Genomic DNA, 18,521 nt, shown 5'->3' with positions numbered 1-18,521 from the left:
TCTTGCCCCTTTAATGTTGCTTCAAGCGAACATTTCCAGGAACTTTTCGGTTGGCCTTTGCAAGGCCCTGTGCAGCTGAATACGTAATCCCTTTAAGAAGAAGGGGATGCCAGGTGGTGGATAGATGATATTTAGAAAACACCACCTCAGCATTGGTGAGGAAGCTGTGACTGACATTGGGGAGCACCTTGTCCTCTGAGCCCCACCAGAAGTGTCCTTTAAAGATCTCTAGCCTACTCGCTGTATCCAAAATCCACTGTCTTCTTTGAACTGCTCAGTCCATTTTCTGTGCTAGCAAAATTCTTGCTCAGCAGTGGAAGAAGTAACATAGAGGTGACAAGTCTTTAGATCTTTTTCTTCTGCATTATCCGAGGGCTGTTCGAGTGAAGCCGAACAGTGACTTGTACAATTATAGGACTCAGAAGAGAGTCCTGGGCCATGCCCTTGGTGAGATCTGGCCATGTGGTCTCTTTTTCCAGGGCTTTGTTCTCTTACTTCTAGGCAGCAGGCAGATAGTCTCCCTTTGGTTTCTGTGCCATCATGTAACTCCTAGATGTGCTTGTGTGGAAGGGCAAGCCAAAAGTTGTGTTGCAGAACCAAGACATGACACCATGTGTTGTGTTATGATACTGCAGGAACCCTTTGAGCGCTTGGGATGCAGGTTGGGGTTTTTTATCTGTAAGTTACTTGGAACAATCCTATCAATACAGCACTGTGTGTAGCTGTGTGGCTTTGGAGCCAGGGTACAGCTGATTCTTTGATTCTTTGTTCTCAGGTCCTCCTCTTGGTTGTGAAGCAGATCTTTCCAGATTTTGAGTTCATGTGGCTAGTGGAAGAAGCTAAGAAGAATCTGCCCTTGGAGCTGGATTTCCTCAATGAAGGCAGGAATGCTGAGAAGGTTGCTCATATGCTCAAGAGCTTTGACTTCCTGAAGGTGAGGGAACACATATTTCTGTGTATGTATGTGCATCGATAGTCTCACTTTGTGTGTTTTGTGCACCTCATTCACCACCTGGAGGAACCCGTACAGAGGGAGAATGAAGTTCGGTCCCTCCGTGTTGTTCATCATAGACTGCTCTAATGATATGGACCAGAAACTGCTTTGAGACATGCTTCCTCCTTGTCCGTTTCCTACTGTAGGCATCATATAGTGGATGAGGAGTGGTGGCTTGGGGCCAGCAGTCTCTGGAGCCTGTTACTCATTTTCCTGAACACTGTTTCTGAACTTGTCCAGAGACCTGTGAATTTGCCACTCTTTGCTGAGCCATCTGATGGTACCTTTTCCTGGGCTTTTTCACAACTGAGGCCAAGAAATGGACATAAACCAGAGAAGCTAGACTGAAGCTGATGATGTCAAGTAGACTGGGGACACTGTATCTCAGGAGGAAGCATGTTTGTATGAATCCTTCCTCCTGCAAAAAGGCACATTCTCACTCTGGAGTTGAGCACACATCCTTCATACACATCCATGGCTAGTGCATTTGTGTTACCATCATACACAAGCTCAACTGCACCCATATTGTGCTGTTCCTCACCAGCACTCCTACCCCACCTCCACTGCTACAAACCAACTAAGGTCACTGACAAATGTCTTAAGTACGATCAGACATGTACACATCGCATTCTTGGAAAGACATAAGCTCACATCTTCAGACTCGCACACCCACAAATCTTTTGCTGACATACAAGAGGTGCAAGCCTCCACTGTGTGCGTTCTGGAAATACACAAGCATGGTCAAGCACACATGGTGCTGTGACGCAGTCACTGACATAACTGCATTTGCACGTACACAAAGGCAGCAAAAAATGCACCCTTTGAACCCTCCTGCATACACACATCAAAATGAGGTTTTCACTTCCCGTTTATGCAGAAGTCCCAAGATGAAAGTGACAGATGTCTGAAACGAGGTGAGTTTTGTTAGGCTTTACAGGCTGATGCATCCATTTTTTCCTTGCTTCCTCCACGCAAGGGCTATAATTCCTTGTCACCCGACTCCAGGTTTGAGGAAGTCCTTTTGGAGCCCCGTGGCAGCAGTGGCCTTTCCTCAGACACAGATAGCTAAAAGCAACCAGGGCTACAGAAGGCCAAAGGCCAATGATTTTGCTGAGTGGGCGCTTATCAGAAGTGATGCACCTTGGAGAGCTGTATCCGTTGCAGCTGTAACTAGGATACTGTGAAGTAAATCCCCATGGAGACGGCCAATCACCTCCTGGCTGGGTTAAGGAGCTATCATGATATCAATATGTGTAACAATAACAAATGGCTTGAGATGGCTAAATAATGGATCCTCTTGTCTGACCTGCCAATTCAGAGACACGTTCATCACCCAGAGGCAACGGAAGAATTGGGCTCCTGTATCATTAATTTTCCTAAACAAGCTAGAAAGCTGAGAAGTAGATTTTGTGCTGCGAACTTGTTTGAGCTTTTAAAGCCGGAGATAAATTGTTTCCATGCAGTAGCATTGCAGCCTAATATCTGTGAGTATTTAAAAAAAATCACTGAAGAATTTGGCTGTGAGTGAGAGGGGCATCTCTGACAACACGGATAGTGCTTTAAAGCCCACTGACTTACCTCTGTAAATATTGAGACAAGAGTGAGTGTCATCTGAAATGATCTAAGGCAGCAGGGATCGGTGAGCTAATTGAGCTGGGGAACTGTAGTTTTGGAGGTGGTTGGCTTTCTCACCAATCTAACTGCAAAGAATGGACGTCCAGGTAAGCAGGGAAGGCTGCGAGTAACTGAATCCCCTGTGCCCACAGTGGGTCTCCGGTGTCAAAGCCTGGGCAAGGTTAACATGCAAAGTATGGCAGGAGTGTTGAACGGTGGGGCTGAGGGACATTGGAATTGCTCAGCGAAGGAGTCACACACACGGTAAGGTAGAAGTGGGTGACATTGGGAAAATGGTCTCTCTAGGACAGGAGTGGGGGGGAGCAGATAGTTTGCGTGGAACTGAGACACTGTCAGTAGTTACAAGCAGAGTATGAAACAAATGCTGCTTGTTCAGTGGTTCAGGTGAGCTATGGTGTCCTGACTGCTTCCCCTGGCTTTGGTGGCACTAGATGGACTTCACCTCCCACCTCTTCCTGCCTGCCCCGAGGTCCTGGAACCTTGCAGTCCGCAGCTGAGTCAGGCAGGTGAGGAGAGGAGGCTGCACAACCGGCTTTCTCTTTACAGGGTCCAAAATGTGTGTCTCTGTACTGGGGCGTAGTAATGGGAATGGTGGAGCTCCCTTGTATCTTTGGTAAAATGTACCTGTGTGGCTGCACCCATGCGCAAAGGCAAATCTGGACAGCTTGGGAGATTGGTCAGCACAGTGATGTGAGGAATATCCAAAGGGAACTTCAAAAGGATTCTTGACAGTAGGGACTTCATCATGAAAAGAATTTGGCTGGAGAGAGAGGCTGGAAAGCGGGAGCCAGCCTGAGCAATGCCTGCGTCACTGCCTCCCCGGGTGACACAGGGTCTCTTACTGGTACCTCACTCAGCTTGATTTACTGCAGATTGAATGAAAAGTGCTTTGACATTTTACGCTTGTTACTGTGTCACATTGAAAACAAGATAGTTAGGGTCTCCCACAGTTTCTGTGACAAGCCCCTTATTTGTGACACTTGATTTTTCTCCCAGTTCAATTGCAGATGGCCTAAGTACGCAGGTTTTGTCAGCCTAAAGGTGTTTGTGTTCCAAGGGGTGCTGCGGAGAAACAATTTATGATGATGGCTTATCATTTTTAGAGCTGCATAAGTGGGCCCTGTGCGTAGCGAACGAGGTGCTGTTCCTGTCTAAAGGAGCTTAGTAGGTGATTCAGAAACTTGCAATAGGTGCTAGTTAAACAGTCCAGCTACAGGAGCTGCAGAGCAGATAAGAAAGCTCTCAGACATCAGTGGGAGTGGGATGGTCAAAGTCGTGTAGAACATGGCCAGAAATGCCGCATGAGTACAGATCCTGCTGCCGTTGAATTGGTGTGTTGTCCTTGCACACATCACTGCTGTCCTGCGGAAGAGGCTGGTAGATGGATTTACCTCCCTTGTGCTCCAGAAAAAACAAGCCCTTGCTTCAGCCTCTTCCATTTTTGCTCCTTTTCTGGGTTGTGTGTGATATATTCTCCTTGCTTTCCCAGCCTGTTGTTTGACCCTACCCATCTGTTCCTGTTTCAGGTCCCCAGGATCTACTGGGAGCTCTCAACAAGGCGTGTCCTTCTCATGGAGTTTATGGAAGGGGGACAGGTGAACGACAGGGCCTACATGGAGAGGAATGGCATCAATGTCAATGAGGTAGTTTCTCAGTCGTCTCTGAATTGGGCATGGTGGGCAATGCAAAACTGATGTTGACATCAACTGATGTTGATGCAAAACGGACAGGATGCGGCAGAAAAGGGAGTACATGCAGGTGTGAACAGAGCAATCAGTCTGAGAGATCTCAGTTCTTGTGCTTCTGGGAAAAGTACATAACACCTTGTGTGGAACACTCCTGTAGGCTGCACAGCTAGAGGGATCTTCACGCAGACAGGTAGTGAAAGATGACCATGCTTTTATATTACATACACCCGTGGTTTGTGCCAAGAAGGCAATCCTGTTACCCTAAATGAACAACTTCAGCTTCTGACTCTTTCTGTTTCTGTTCTTTCCCTCTTTTTCTCCCGCATTGACTTTCTCCTGGATAAATGCATTGGATGTAGCTTTTATATCCCAACAGCTACCACCTTACCCAGGAGATATAAATCATAGATCTTATATGATCACAGTTACTAGAGTGCTGGAGCCTCAGCCATGGTGCTCTGTGTAATATTCTGACATGGGTTGTTTTCTTCTGCTTTCCAAAATCTCCCTTTTTCTTCTGGATGCAACAGTTTTCTTCTTTGCTTCCTGGCCCTACATTACTGTGTAGTTTTGCAGTCCTTCATTAAACGGCTGCCAGATTTCATCCCTACGGAGAGGCTACATTTCCCTGAGGAGCGAAGCAGTTTGTATACGTGGCATGAAGTTGGGAGATTTGGATTCTCGGTGGCCAAGAGATTCTTGAGGGAAAGAAGGTATTACTTCCCGGAAGGGCTGAGAAGATGCTGGGGAAAGGGTTTTGAGCCATTGGACAGTGTGTCAAGCTAGCCCTCCCAGACAGTGAGTGCTGACTGAGGTACCTCTGCTTGCCTTTCGCCTTATGCCCTGTTGATGGGCCTGGAAGCTGCATTTGGTTGACTGGCTATCAGAGAGCTATGGCATAAAATCAATTGTACTTAATCTGTCCATCCACTTACCTTTGAAATCTGAACGTGTCCTCTCTCTGCTCTTCCTCCTCTCTGCTCCCTTTCTATCCATGGCAAAGTTCGTGTGGCATCAATTAGAGACATGTCAAAGACCTCTCAAGGGAGGGGAAATGTGAGTTTGGTATGCCACACAAGGAGAGAACGTTAAGTGTATCTTCTCAGCTGCCTCCCTACGTCAGCATGCAGCTCTGCCTAAAGAGCTCAGCCAAATTACAGGAGGACTGAGTAACCTGTCTGTTTCTCCGCCTGTTTCTCTTTGCCCCTTCCTCTGCTCTTGCACCCCACAGAAGTCAACGAGATATTTTCTAGTAACCCCTGCAGGCAGAAAGGTGGGCACCTTTTCATGTTTCTCCACTGAAATACAGGAAAGGAAGGTCTAAGGTTGAAGTAGATTTTGAGACTGTCTTTCTATTGTAATTGTGACAAACAAGCCAAAGTCAATTGGTAACAGCGAACAATGCTCTCTCTTCCCTGCAAGATGCCTGGTCCATTTTCATTCAAGTGACTTCTTAAATGAATACAACCTCACCCACAGATAGTGCAGACTCTCTGCTTTCATGTCTCCTATCAGGAAGAATTTGGAGCATTTGGGAATACTACTTCTCCTCCTCCTCCCTCTCATCAGGGCATCACAGAGGTCATTGTCAGAGGTAGACACAATTCCTTCTCTGTGTTTATTTTGTGCCAATGATCTTTCTTTGTGTTTACCAAGGTAAGTGCCTCAGTGATGCATCTGGTCTGCAAAGAGCACCACAGTGTGACTCTTGAGAACATGGTAGCTCATGGACTTTGCTATCAAGAGAGATTTTAAAAGCCTTGTCTGTGGCAGAACACACAGCTCCATTCACCTGGACAAATCAGCTGGTCAAAAGCAAGAGTAGTTTCTTTGAGTGAGTTTATTCTATCCTTCTTTTCTGCTATAAAGGCAAAGTTCAAGTCTAGCCCACAGTGCTCAGATACAACGGTAAATATTCCTCAAGTCTTGAAATAGTCAGAAAGGCTTGTTTGGATGCATTAGCAGGAGGACTCTTGAGCAATATGTACATTCAGATGCGGAGCAGGGCTTCCTCGCAGTTCTTGGAAAACAGATCCATTCCGAGATTGAGGTAGCTAGCATAGTGTAGTTTACCCGGGACTTTGGTTGCTGCTTTGAATTTTCTCAAACGGCTGGACATAGCAAAGTTGTCTGGAGAAGCCCAGGCAAAAACACTGTTTGCAATTTTCCAGAGTGGAAAATTCAATGACTTTAGCCTTTCAGTGGGATATTTTGCTGCCAGTGTGTGCCAAAATAAAGTACGGAAGCAGCTAATTTCCATTTTCCTAACTTGCAAAGGCTTTTGCTTGTGATAGGAGAGATTTAGGATGAAAATTTAGCTCACTTTTTTTGATCATGCATGCCTTTGGGAAGGTCATTTTGTGACGTCTTGGCAAAATAGGTTCCACGCAGCAATGCGACCATGCATTTTGCTGATTCTGAGCTGGTCTCTGAATGATGGCGAAGACGTAGTTTTAAAAAAGTTGTATATAAGTCTCAGAGGGTTCTGGCAATCTGTCAGCTCCATAGTAGGACTGAATTTCTGCAAACTCTCTCAGTGCCTGTGATAAGCTATTCTTTCTTCCTTTTCTCTCCCCACCTTCTGAAATTATTAACTTTTACTTGTTGCCCATAAAGCAACAACAGAACGGAAGGAATACTGAGCCTGTCAGAATCATGTGATGGGGAATAAGGACTGTTACTATGGCCACAGTAAGATGAGGTAGGAGCAGACTTCTCCCTGGCAAGGTGCAGCAGATGGGGACAGATATGACCAAGGTCCCTTATTAGCTGTTGCTGCTGCTGCCCTGGGTAAAGAGCTGCGTATTGTGATGGTGAGGTGAGCAAAAGGCAGCGGATACTGAAAGGAGCACGAGGAGGGGGTGGCCAGCCAGGTTTCAAAGCCATGGCATGACTTATTATATACACCAGTTCTGGCTTTCAAGAGATGCATTAGCTCCCTATAAGTCGTCCCAATCTATTTATCTATCAACCCCTCTATCATCTTATTCCAGTTTGTTTTACTGGGTGGAGGAAGAGGAGTCTTCACTAAGCAGGATTTCTCTTGTGTGACAATGCAGCCTTGAAAAGCAAGCTGAGCCTCTCCTCTCTAAATGGAGAGGATCCCTGAGGTGAAAGCTCCCTTCAAACCAGGTTACTGACATTTACTTAATACCGTCTGTAGCAGGATTATCATTAAAGCTGCCCAAAAGCACATTAATCTCTCTGGATCCGTCCAAGTGCTGGATTGTAATGGCATTTAATCAGAGAAGGCTTTGATTTCTAAAGACAAGTGCAAACGCTGAAATATCTGGCTGTGGAACAGTTACTTATTCATGTGCAAGTGTAGCTGAGGATGAGCATGCAGCTAGGATATTGATGGTGGGAGGGAAGCCTGGAGGGGGGAGTTACCGAGAAATGAGCTGGCGTGAATTCTGAGGGAAGACCAGGCCATGGCAGGGTTAAGAAGGGGGGAGCACCTGGAAACTGGGCTGTGCCTGTTTCCAGACACAAGAGCTTGATTGGGAAGATACATTTGGAAGAGGTGGGTAGAGCAGGGAAGGGAGGAAAAACAGACTGAGGAGTTCTCAAGACGTTTGTATGCAGGAGGGAAGAAAGGATAGTAAGGCTACCTAGAGCATGGACTTTTAAAAGAAGATCTCAAATGGCACAAATGTTCCTTTTGCGCCCATCCTGATTTTACCTGTTTCATTTAGAGAGACCGTGTCTGTATACAAATCCTAACATTATCTCTGATCTGCTGCATGGGTCCTCCCTGTCCCTCCTTGTGGATGCTCTGCCTGTCTCCACAGAGGCTGCTGGATCAGCAGGCTGTGGGAGCTGTGGAGTTTACAGATGCACTTGTGGCATTTGCTGTATCACCTCCAGCTAACCAGCCAGCTCGGGTAGCCAAGTGGAGAGTCCCCCATGATCGCCCTGACTTGGACTTGAGTCAGGGAAAGGAAATGATGCCGTGTACTTCAGCTCACTAAAAGGCTGGTCATGAGCCATGGATGATTCAGAAGTCAGGAAAGTGTTTTGTCCAGCTGAGAAGTGAAAGCAAACAGCTAAGGTACTTAAGATGAGCTACTGTGCGCAATTATTGCCATCTGTCACTCCAGCCTACTGTGGCTTTTTGCTTCCTTCTGTTACTAAATGGGTTCTGCACTGGAATGGTATCTCTTAGCTCAATAAAGAACCCGGCTACCTTCTCATGGTTGACAGCTTTGCAACTTGAAATATGCTTTCAGTATGGGATTTACCCTTCTGCCAAGGGTTGGTAGCTGCTGCCTTGTAACTGCTAAAATTTAAGTGGGATTTCCCAGGATGGGATCCCTTTGTCAGCACAAGTGTGGAAACCTTTCACGTCTCAAGTATTTGTGCTTATAACACTCAAGTGCTCGATGAAATTGAGCATGGAGAAGAACACTCTTTCTGAGGAAAAAGGCTATTCTTGCTCTTTGCACCTGCCAGTTTGGTCCGGGGAGAGGTTTCCTTGCAGATTCCCATACATTTCCCCTTGTCTGAAGCTTGATGAAAATTCACAAGGCACTGGTAAGCAAGAATAGTGACCTCCAGCATTTCCAGCTTCTGAACTGTGCAAAGACACCAGGTAAAAGAGTTAAATTACACACTAACCCCTTTCTTACTGAAAGTCAGTCTTAAACATCGGTGTCAATCAATTGCTTAAGTCTCATCAAGATGCTTTACATTAAATCCAAGGAAATATGACTACATTTAAAGCCGAGGGAAAATGATCCCCATGGCCATTTTGGGTCTGACAGAGATGCAAGAAACAATTAAATAAACAATGGCTGGTATTCTCTACCTGTGTCCTTTTGAGAATCTGTAGAAACTTATCAAGTTAGTCCCTCAAGTTCCCTAGGTGGATGAGTCAGAATATTTCTCCCCACTTAAATGCTGTGGAAGATGGGGCATTGAGCAGGAAAATAATTTCCTCAGTCCCCAACAGAGAGTATGGGGCATGCTAGGAGTACACTCCAGGAGTCCTAAAAACTATTCCTGTATCTTAATGACACCATGTGTGTCCAGACATCACCTTGCTGTGATGCTAGATCAGTGCATAGTGATAGTACAGCTTTACAGAGCTCTGTGTTTTGATCCTCACAACTGTATCACAGAGGACAGAGCGTGAAATCCCATCTCTTGGGCGTGACCATCCTAATCTGCTATGGAGAAGAGCCATTTCAGAGCACAGACAGAGCAGGCTCCAAATTGTGGCTATTCTCCATCTGCACCTTTTGCTAATTTGACACCAGTTTAATTGGGCAGGATTGCCCTAGCAGGATTAAGCAAACCCTTAGATGGTGGCTGTAATAACAACGACGAAAGAAAGCAAAAACCCAATGCACTCTTCAATCCAATTAACCTTCGATTAAGATTCCAAAATCAATGCTATTATTTTGGCCTGAGGAGGTAATATTGAGTCCTGAGAAATGAGCTGCACAACGACCTTTACTTTTAATAAGATCAATAGAAGTTAGTGTCGCCATCTCTTAAAATAATTGGCAAATATTACAGCCAAATTAAGGCCAGAGACTCGTATCTGCTCCTGATCTAAAGAGACAGTCACAGATGGAGGTGGGACAGGAAGGGATGATGCCCTATCAGGCAGTTTCATCTGGGACTTATCAGGGGCAGGCTGTGAGATCAGCTCTGCAGGACCGTGTCACAGGATTTTTTTTCTTTGCCTTTTTTCTTCATGGCAGTTGGAGGCACGGAGCCAGGACTACTCCAGCTTGCTCACAAGGCCAGGAAAGTATCAGGGACTTTCCCTGGATAACCCAGGCTGGTTTGTTACAGTGCAGCTATTCATGAACATACGTGCCATCTTTTTACTGTGGCAGTATTCATAGGCTCAAATTTACATGCATTCTTTCCTTTCTGAGAGGTTTCTTGCTAACTGTTGTGTATTGGTGTTTGTAAAGATACTCATTTGTGATGGACTTCCTGGTCGGGTTGCTCTGTCAGCTGGGTGTGCTGATTTGTTAAGAGGAGAGTTGTGTACTAGGGCTGGTGTGTGCCCAGGAGTTTGCAGCTGTGGTACTGTATACAAGGGGGTATAATACGGGTTCATCAAAAGTAGCTCCTAGTAGATCATACGAGGGTAACAGGTTGTCCAGGCTTTCAAAATTGATGGCAGCAACAGTTTGCAGCTGTGTACTTATACAAGAAGAAAAATATCACTGGTGCTACCTATACTGCAGCTTGGGCTCCTCTGAATTATGTGACAGAAATGCAGAAGGTGCTTCTGCATTCTTGATATTCAAACCTCCTAACATTGGCAGACTGCCTCTCCTCTGCCATTCCCTAGCCAACTTTGGAATCTTCAGCTCTTTTTATCTTTTTCCCAAGTAAATTCCTCCTGCATCCTGCTCATTTATTTGCTTTCTCTGGACTCACTCTGTGTAGTCTGCTACTGTCGGTTAATGAGATGTCTGGAAGTGAGTGCAGGATTCCAAGGGTGATTATTATTTTTTTATGGTGTGCCGCAGAACGATGCTGGGGAACCCTGGTAATGATAAGGGCTTTGTTGTGTTGGATGATAAACAGGGAAAGGAATGATGACCTCTCCATGTCATGACAAAATGCCTGTGTGTTTACTTTTGTCTTTGCTTCCGTAAACAATTGCAACCTTTTGTCTAATTTGTGGTGCACCTTCACCCTGAGGTCTTCCACAGCCGAAATGCACGCTGAATTCCTCCCTTCTCCTGGGTGGAGGTTTTCACGCATTTGTTTTCTCGTTTCACCTAACTGCATTCTTCCAAAGTGATTTCTGTATATGTTATTTATCCAGTGGCCTTCTCAATAAGGGTGGAATAAAGGACCATAGTGATGGGGCACAGTACCGGACAGTTAATGTATATAAAGGTTTCAGTACCGGACAGTTAATGTATATAAAGGTTTCATGTTTTTTTCCTAAACTTTTTCTCTAGAAACATGAACTCCTTTTGTCTAAATTATAATGCTAGGTCACTATTCACATATTACACTCTAAGCCCTAGAAACATAACCTTCCTTTTTTGTTTAGAATTCAACAATACTGGTGCTTTTTACCCTATTTTAGAGGCATGTCAACAGACAAAAATATGCGAAACTACTTTAATGTGCAGCACAGCTCCATCTCTTAACACTGGGTAATTTTTTTTCCCAAAAGTAAAGACTGTTTATATGCTTATATCATAAATCCCTGTAACATGTCTTCTGTATGCTAACTAAATTATACAGAATGTGTTCCTCTTTCTTAAAAAAGCGATAAAGTCTAGTCTCGGTGAATTAAGGAGTGAAGGTTCTTCTTCTGAGGAAGAGGTAAATGTAAGTACAGCAGGGAAGGGAGAGAGGATGGGGATCTTGCAGTGAGGATTATCTTATACCCATGGCCCAGCCTGTGGGTCCGAACAGGGCTGTGAAGCCCTCTGTTTTCATGGGAAGATGAATCCTGAGCTGGTTTTTTTGTGTTGCATTGTGGGCTGCGAAAGGCTATGACCACAGATCTGTTCAGTGACCTGTCTGCTGATGGTGACTCAAGAGGGGAGACCTTCCCCATACCTGGAGGAGCCTACAGCCATACCATAAGAACCTGTAATGAGGGTGGCATGGATAACTTGGTGAGAGGTGTTTTTGTAGGATCCTAGGATATATTGAAATTGGAAGGGGCTTTAGGAGGTCTGCTATGAAACCTCCTGCTAAGGCAGGGCCAGCTGTGAGGTCAGACCAGTTTACTCAGGGTGTTACCCAGTCAGGTCTTTAAAACTTCCAAGGATGGAGGTTGCACAACCTCTCCGGGCAACTTGCTCCACTGCCTGATTTTCCTAGCCTGTGCTATTACCGTAGCACAGAAGGAGAATCCGGGCTCTTTGAAGCAGCCCATACTCCCGTGCCCCAAATGAACAGCTTTCCAGGCTTTAGCCACGACCAACCAACAGGTTCACAGAACTGCCAGCTCTTTGTCTGGACTTGTGTTTAATGGGTGTGAAGCATTATATTGCCACCCCAGGTTGTCCCCAAGTCCTCACCTTCAATTCTGTGCTCTTCCAGGTCCCTGGAGGACAAACAGCAGGGGCAGAGAGGGCAAAATGCAGTTCGCTCAGTGTGTGTGCATGGGTGTTGTGGTTGATGCTGTGGTCAGTCATGATGTCCAAGTCCATTCCCCCTGGTGTGCAGGTGCGTGGAAGGCTGTGTGAATGAGGGACTAGCTGGCACGTCCTTGGACTGTCAGCAAGTGCTGCTCAGCTGTTCTAGGTCACCGCACCTGGTACTTTGGTCCTATTCAATTCTAGAGCTTGTTAATCTAGGAGACCTGTAAGAGTCACTTCATTGCTCCAGGGATGTCTGCTGGTGATTCAGAAGGGAAACATCATTCCTCTCGGCCAGTACTTCCAGTAGCATCAGTGTAGCATTAGGGGAACTGCACTACAGGAGACCACAGGGCTGGGCTGTGCCACCTGTGTGGGTGGTTTGGCATGGGGGCAGCATTTTCTGTGATTCAGGAGTGGCTCCAAGTCCCACTTGAGGGATGGAGGGTTGTCCCACCTGGTCCTAAAGCTGTGCCTGTTGGTGTGCTGCAGAGTTCCCATCCTAACTCCTTATTTGTAGTTACTTGGGCACTTTTTGTAACGAAGACTGTTCTCAGAGGTGGCTGCATTTCAGAGGGGGGTAAGGCAAACCCTTCCCTGGCTGTGGGGTTTTCTGCAGGATGAGCTGTTGTTGGTATTCCTGTTACCTCTTCTGCCACCTCTGCTTATGGGAACAGCTGCCTGTTTGCTGCTTACACTCTGTCCTGGGGACATGCTTGGAATCATGCATAACTGTTGTCTTGGAGTTGCTTATTCAGCAGTCAACTGTGGAGGACCATGCTGCTCTCGGATGGTGGGGAGGGCTGGTGGTGGGATGTCAGGGCGAGGGTGCGGTGTTAGTGCATGGCAAGGGATTGATCCCGGGCCCTGCAGATGTGTGCTTGCTCCTAGGAGGTTTTTAACTTTAATAACATCTCTTGATGATAAGGAGCAGCGGCATGGAGGGACACAGCAGTGACGGGATGATTTAAAGAGCCTTTCTGTTCTGCTTCATCTTCATAGACATCACAGATCAGATTAGAGTGGGTCTGAAGGAAGAAAGAGGGAGAGTGGGGGACAATGTGTTGGAGAGGAGAGGGAACCCGTGTTCATTCTGGTAAGCAGATGGACAGGCTCAGTCACCTCCCCCCCTCCTTCACTGGGTTCTGCTGCCATCCACGAATGGAAATACCCGAGTCTTCCTCTGAGCAGCCCCTCACCCACCCCAGCAGCTCTTCCCATGCCTTCCCTGTGAATGCCTGCCTGCCCCTATCTGCTGCCTTGCTTTCATCCTCATTACCAGAAACCCCATTCCTACCCACAGGTCTTTTCTCTTTTTTGTGCCAGGGAAGTGTCATTAAGTAACCCCTGACTCCTCAAACAGCTTCATAGTGCCTCCTGTATGGATCCTTCCCGGAATGCCCCGGATCACCCCATGGCAGATGCCAGCAGCCACGCTGTGCGTTTGTTAGTGCGGGGAGCTGCAAGAGCTCTGCACGGGGACATGGGCACGTGCCAGGCCCTTGCTCCCTGCAGTGCTGGTGTGCGGGGGCTGTGTCCCCTCCCTGGCAGGCGCCCTGCTGTGGGTCACAGTGTGTGACCGTCTCCTGTCTTCTCACAGATCTCTCGCAACCTGGGGAAGCTCTACAGTGAAATGATCTTTGTGAACGGCTTTGTGCACTGTGACCCGCACCCGGGCAACGTGCTCGTGAAGAAGTGCCCAGCCTCTGGCAAGGCCCACATTATCCTCCTGGACCACGGGCTCTACCAGGTACGTAGCTATGGGGGGCTTCCAGGGCCTTGTGAGGCTGCCTGTGGGCGTCAGGCTGAAGGAGTACAGCCAGCTGCAGCCTTTCACCCTCCTAAACCCATATGGATACATTTTTCCTATTACTCCCATAACTCTCCAAGGATGTTTCCTGGCTCTGAAATGGGGGATAGGGCACAGCTTGGGGGCACAAAGCTTTTCCCCCGGTTCCCTGTCTTCTGTGGACTTCTGAGGACCATGTCTCCCTCCCCAGGTGCTGAGCGAGTCATTCCGCATGGACTACTGCCGCCTTTGGCAGGCCCTCATCAAGGCCGATATGAAAAGGGTGCAGAAGTACAGCCAGCGGCTTGGGGCAGGGAATTTGTACCCCCTCTTTGCCTGCATGCTGACGGCCAGATCCTGGGAGTCTGTCAACAGGGGCATTGACCGGTCGCCAGTCTCAGCCAGCGAGGTAGGTCCTGCGTGCCCTTCCCTATCACAGGCCCTTCCTTCTCCTGGGGCACCTCTCTTTTTTCGTAATCACTTGCACCACTGATACTGCAACAATGCTGGGCAACCCCTAGCAGCTCTGTAGCAAATTCTGCATTAACAGCTGAGCTAGAAAAAGCCAGGACTCCTTCTGCAATGCGTTTTATAGTGGCTGAACTTAATTTCCCAGTTTCACTTGTCATGGGCTGCTTAAATTTTGTATAATATTTTAATGGCTAAGTGTTCACCAGTTCTGGCAGGGGAAACATTTGTAGATCAGCCTTTTCTTAAAAAAGTGTTGAATGCAGCTGTGCAGGGAACCATCAAGGAGGATAGGTTAAGGTAGAGGAGACATAAAGGCTTGGTGGGAAGACACGAGAAGGATAATGCATTATCACTATGCATGTAAATGACTATCAGCACTGATACAAACTCCTAAAAACCCTTGGAAATTACCTCCCAATCAGAAACCCTATTAACTTGGAGTCAAGGTTGCTTAACTGCAGATCCTGTCAACTCAATCACTGCAAATCTAGGAAATTGTCACTTACGTTTTCCACCCTTTCCTGTCCACACATGCTGGGATCCTTCTTGTGCCTCCTTGCACTCCTGACGTGCACACACCACCTTGAGAATAGCAGCAGCCCCTACAACTGTCGTGTTTGTAGAGGTGAGCATATAGTGATGTGATTTCAGCCAACGGACTAGTGCCCGTAGGTAGGAACGTGTGGTATCCTATGGTTTGTTTTTTTCTGCACGCATTTGTAGTAGAGAGGATGAAACTCATTTAGGTAGTGTTATGGCATTGTCCTGTGAAATTCTCTTCTGGAAATTCTTTTGGGTTGGTGTTTCATTTTGATGGAAGTGGCAGAATTTGCTGCACTGGATTGCCATCACCCATGGCAATGAGCAGGTCAGATACCTTGGGTAACAGATCCCATTGCCCAGTAATTTGATTGCTTCCTATGTCAGTTAATTTTCTGCATATTGGAAATAACATATAGTGGCTGTCTAGCAGAGAGAGGCTTGATCTGGTGAGTTCTGGAGCTCATAGCTCCATAAAAGAATTCAGAGGCACCGAGACAAATCGACACAGAGCTGGCTCCAATACTACAAGACCAGTGTTGAATCTGAGCTAATAAGCACTGCTCATCCTCAGCTGGCTTGCAAAGGTTATGCCAGAGGTGTAGCTGCAGCCGCATGGTGCCTTGTGTGGGCTAATGAACTTTGTCATTGGGTTGAATTGCGTGTGTGGAACTAGCTCTGTTGTCTTTGCCTACATGACACAATTAATGCTGAAACTGGATAATCCTGCTGCAGATAATGGGGAGCTGAGCAGATTTGCTATGGCATTAGGAAATGAGCTGCTGCCTGCCCTTGTTTAGAGGTGAATTTGAAAGATTGTATCAGCAGCAAGAGCCAAGCGCTGTGTAGGCAGGTACCATCAGCACAGAGCTCCAGAGAGTGTGCTTGAGGATGTATTGACGTGAGGGTGGCTTGTGAGACAAGGCAGCACGCTCCTGGACCAAAATCTTACCTGTAGTGCTGTGTCCAGCCTGGGGCACTGCATCTCAAGACTGGGGTTTGATGGGGCAAGTCCAGTAGGAAGCTACAAGGACTAGCGGTCAAGCAGATGCAGCCCATGAGGTAAGTCTGAGCAAGTTAGGGCAGAAAAAGTCCAGAATAAAGCACAGGTCAAGAAGTCTTACGGTAGTGATTTTCGAATCTGTTAAAGTGCTGCCAACAGGACAAGAAGTAACCGGGTTTAAATTCAGCTAAGGAGATTGGGCTTAAACATAAGGAAAGCCAGATCTAATGGTAAGACCAGTAAAACGCTGGTGTGGATGGTCTGGGGAAACTTTGAGTCACATCACTGTAGAGTTTTAGGAGCAGGCTATGCAAATTTTGAGGATTGCCATAGGTGTAGTTGTTCCTGCCTTAAGCCAAGGGCCAGGCAGCTGACCGCTCAGGGCGGCTGCTAGCCTCATCTCATCTGATTTTATGACTGTGTTTTGCTGCATCCTGCAGCAGCCTCAGCGGCGGCAGCCAAGGGGCTTTTCTCAGGTCCTGTGGCATAGCTCATTTCTTTCCCTGCACACAGGCTTTGCCCTTGACAGAAAATGACAGTTCTGATGACAGATCGTGTGGTTGTTTTGTGATGTGGACAAGCAGCTGGAGCTAAAAATAAAAAGAAAAGAAATAGAAAAGAAAACCTATGTGTGGAAAATAAAGTAGGCTGTGCAGTGATGCTGCCTGGGATAAGAGATAATCAGGGAGGAATTTTCTGCCACCAAATAATGGAACAAAACATTTAACATTTAGGAGAGCTAAGCATCTTCTTGCTGAAGCTTTGTGTATTTTGTCAGTGACAGAGGCAGGACACAAAGATTTATTTGTCAGCAGCAAAGCAACCATGGTGGTGGGTGAGCTGTCTACATCTCTGACCATCATGGCCTGCACACTTGATTTGTGCAGGTCTGTTCCTTTATAATAAGACTGAAATTCACAGTGAGTGTGAGATCATGAAATACAGGCCAGCCAGCCCTCATTCCAGAGGAGAGGTTTTAGAACTGTCCTTTCCCACAGAGGAGCCTCCTTCCTGTCAGGAGTCATTTGCTGCCCTCCGCATCTGTTCCGCTGGATTCTGGAGATTTCAAATGTTCCAGGGGCTGATTCGTGTCATGTCCTCTGCAGGAAGAGGTAGGGACACGGTATGCGTGTGGAATCAGCTCCACACCACACTCAGGTCTAAGAAGAGGCAGAAGAGTGGGAGCTGGCTGTCTTGCATGGTGCTCATGTTTGTAGGGGAGCCCATCTGAAGTGGCTCAGGCTGTAGCCCATCAGTTGTCACTGGGATCTTACCATGGCCTGTGTATTTGTTGGAAGCTGGGGAACCAAGGAACATGAAGGATCACCCTGTGCCTGTGTCCTGGTTTTGGCTGGGATGGAGTTAACTTGAAGAAAGTAGCTAGTACAGTGCTGTGTTTTGGCTCTGATGTGAGAACAACGTTGATAACGCACCGATGGTTTTAGTTGTTGCTGGGTAATATTTATGCTAAGTCAAGGATTTTTTGGTTTCTTGGGCCTTGCCAGCCAGAATGCTGGAGGGGCACAAGGGGCTGGGAAGGGACACAGCCAGGACAGGTGACCTCAACCAGCCAAAGAGGTATTCCATACCACGGGACATCATGCTTGGTGTATAAACTTGGAGGGTTAGCTGGCGGGGTGGGATCACTGCTCGGGGACTGGCTGGGCATCGGTCAGCGGGTGGTGAGCAGTTGTACTGTGCATCACTTGGTTTCCTTTCTCCATTTTCCTTTGGATTTTATCCTTTCCCCCACCTTTTCATTGTAACTGCTATTATTATTACTATTATTATTGTTGTTGTTCTTATCTTTTTTAATTCTATTTAAATTATTAAATTATTCTTATCGCAGCCCTTGGGTTTTACATTCCTTTCCAATTCTCCTCCCTACCCCTCTGGGTTGGGGGCAGTGAGCAAGCGGCTGCGTGGTGCTTGGCCACCGGCTGGGGTTAAACCACGACAGCCTGCCTTGGTCTTATACTCGTTCCTCAAGTGTTTGCTACTGGCGGTTGCCAGACGGGATATGGGTCTAAACAGTCCCTTAATCTGGCAGATGACAGTTTTTGATCTTTTGGGTTATCATGATGCTTCACTGCATAATGCTTTCCCTCTGCTGCTGGGTTGTGTTGAGAACAGAGGACTAAACCAGGCCTTGAAAACAGCTTCTTCGGTGTAACATAAAGCCAGCAGTTGCACGGGACAGCAAACCAAGGAGCAGCCCAGTTGTCCCTGCGGCATGCCTCCACCTTCTGAGCAGCCCTGTGCTCCCTGCAGCTCTGCCAGCCTTGGGGGTGCTGAGGTGAGGCTCGGAAGGCTGCAGGGGCAGTAA

At 47.0% G+C, this 18,521-nt stretch overlaps 1 protein-coding gene across 2 annotated transcripts in view; it reads left to right on the top strand.

The window, feature by feature from the left end:
- The window catches only part of ADCK1 (aarF domain containing kinase 1), a 78,365-nt gene that overhangs the window by 56,877 nt on the left and 2,967 nt on the right, over positions 1-18,521 (top strand). For both annotated transcript variants that reach the window (XM_055813805.1, XM_055813799.1), the window contains 4 exons: positions 776-934; positions 4,156-4,272; positions 13,993-14,142; positions 14,393-14,590. In XM_055813805.1, the coding sequence (XP_055669780.1) occupies positions 776-934; positions 4,156-4,272; positions 13,993-14,142; positions 14,393-14,590 (624 nt within the window). The remainder of the gene's footprint in view (positions 1-775; positions 935-4,155; positions 4,273-13,992; positions 14,143-14,392; positions 14,591-18,521) is intronic.

This window comes from Falco peregrinus, chromosome 1 (assembly GCF_023634155.1).
Source record: "Falco peregrinus isolate bFalPer1 chromosome 1, bFalPer1.pri, whole genome shotgun sequence".
Classification (NCBI taxonomy): domain Eukaryota; kingdom Metazoa; phylum Chordata; class Aves; order Falconiformes; family Falconidae; genus Falco; species Falco peregrinus.
This window is presented reverse-complemented; position numbering and strand designations above follow the sequence as displayed.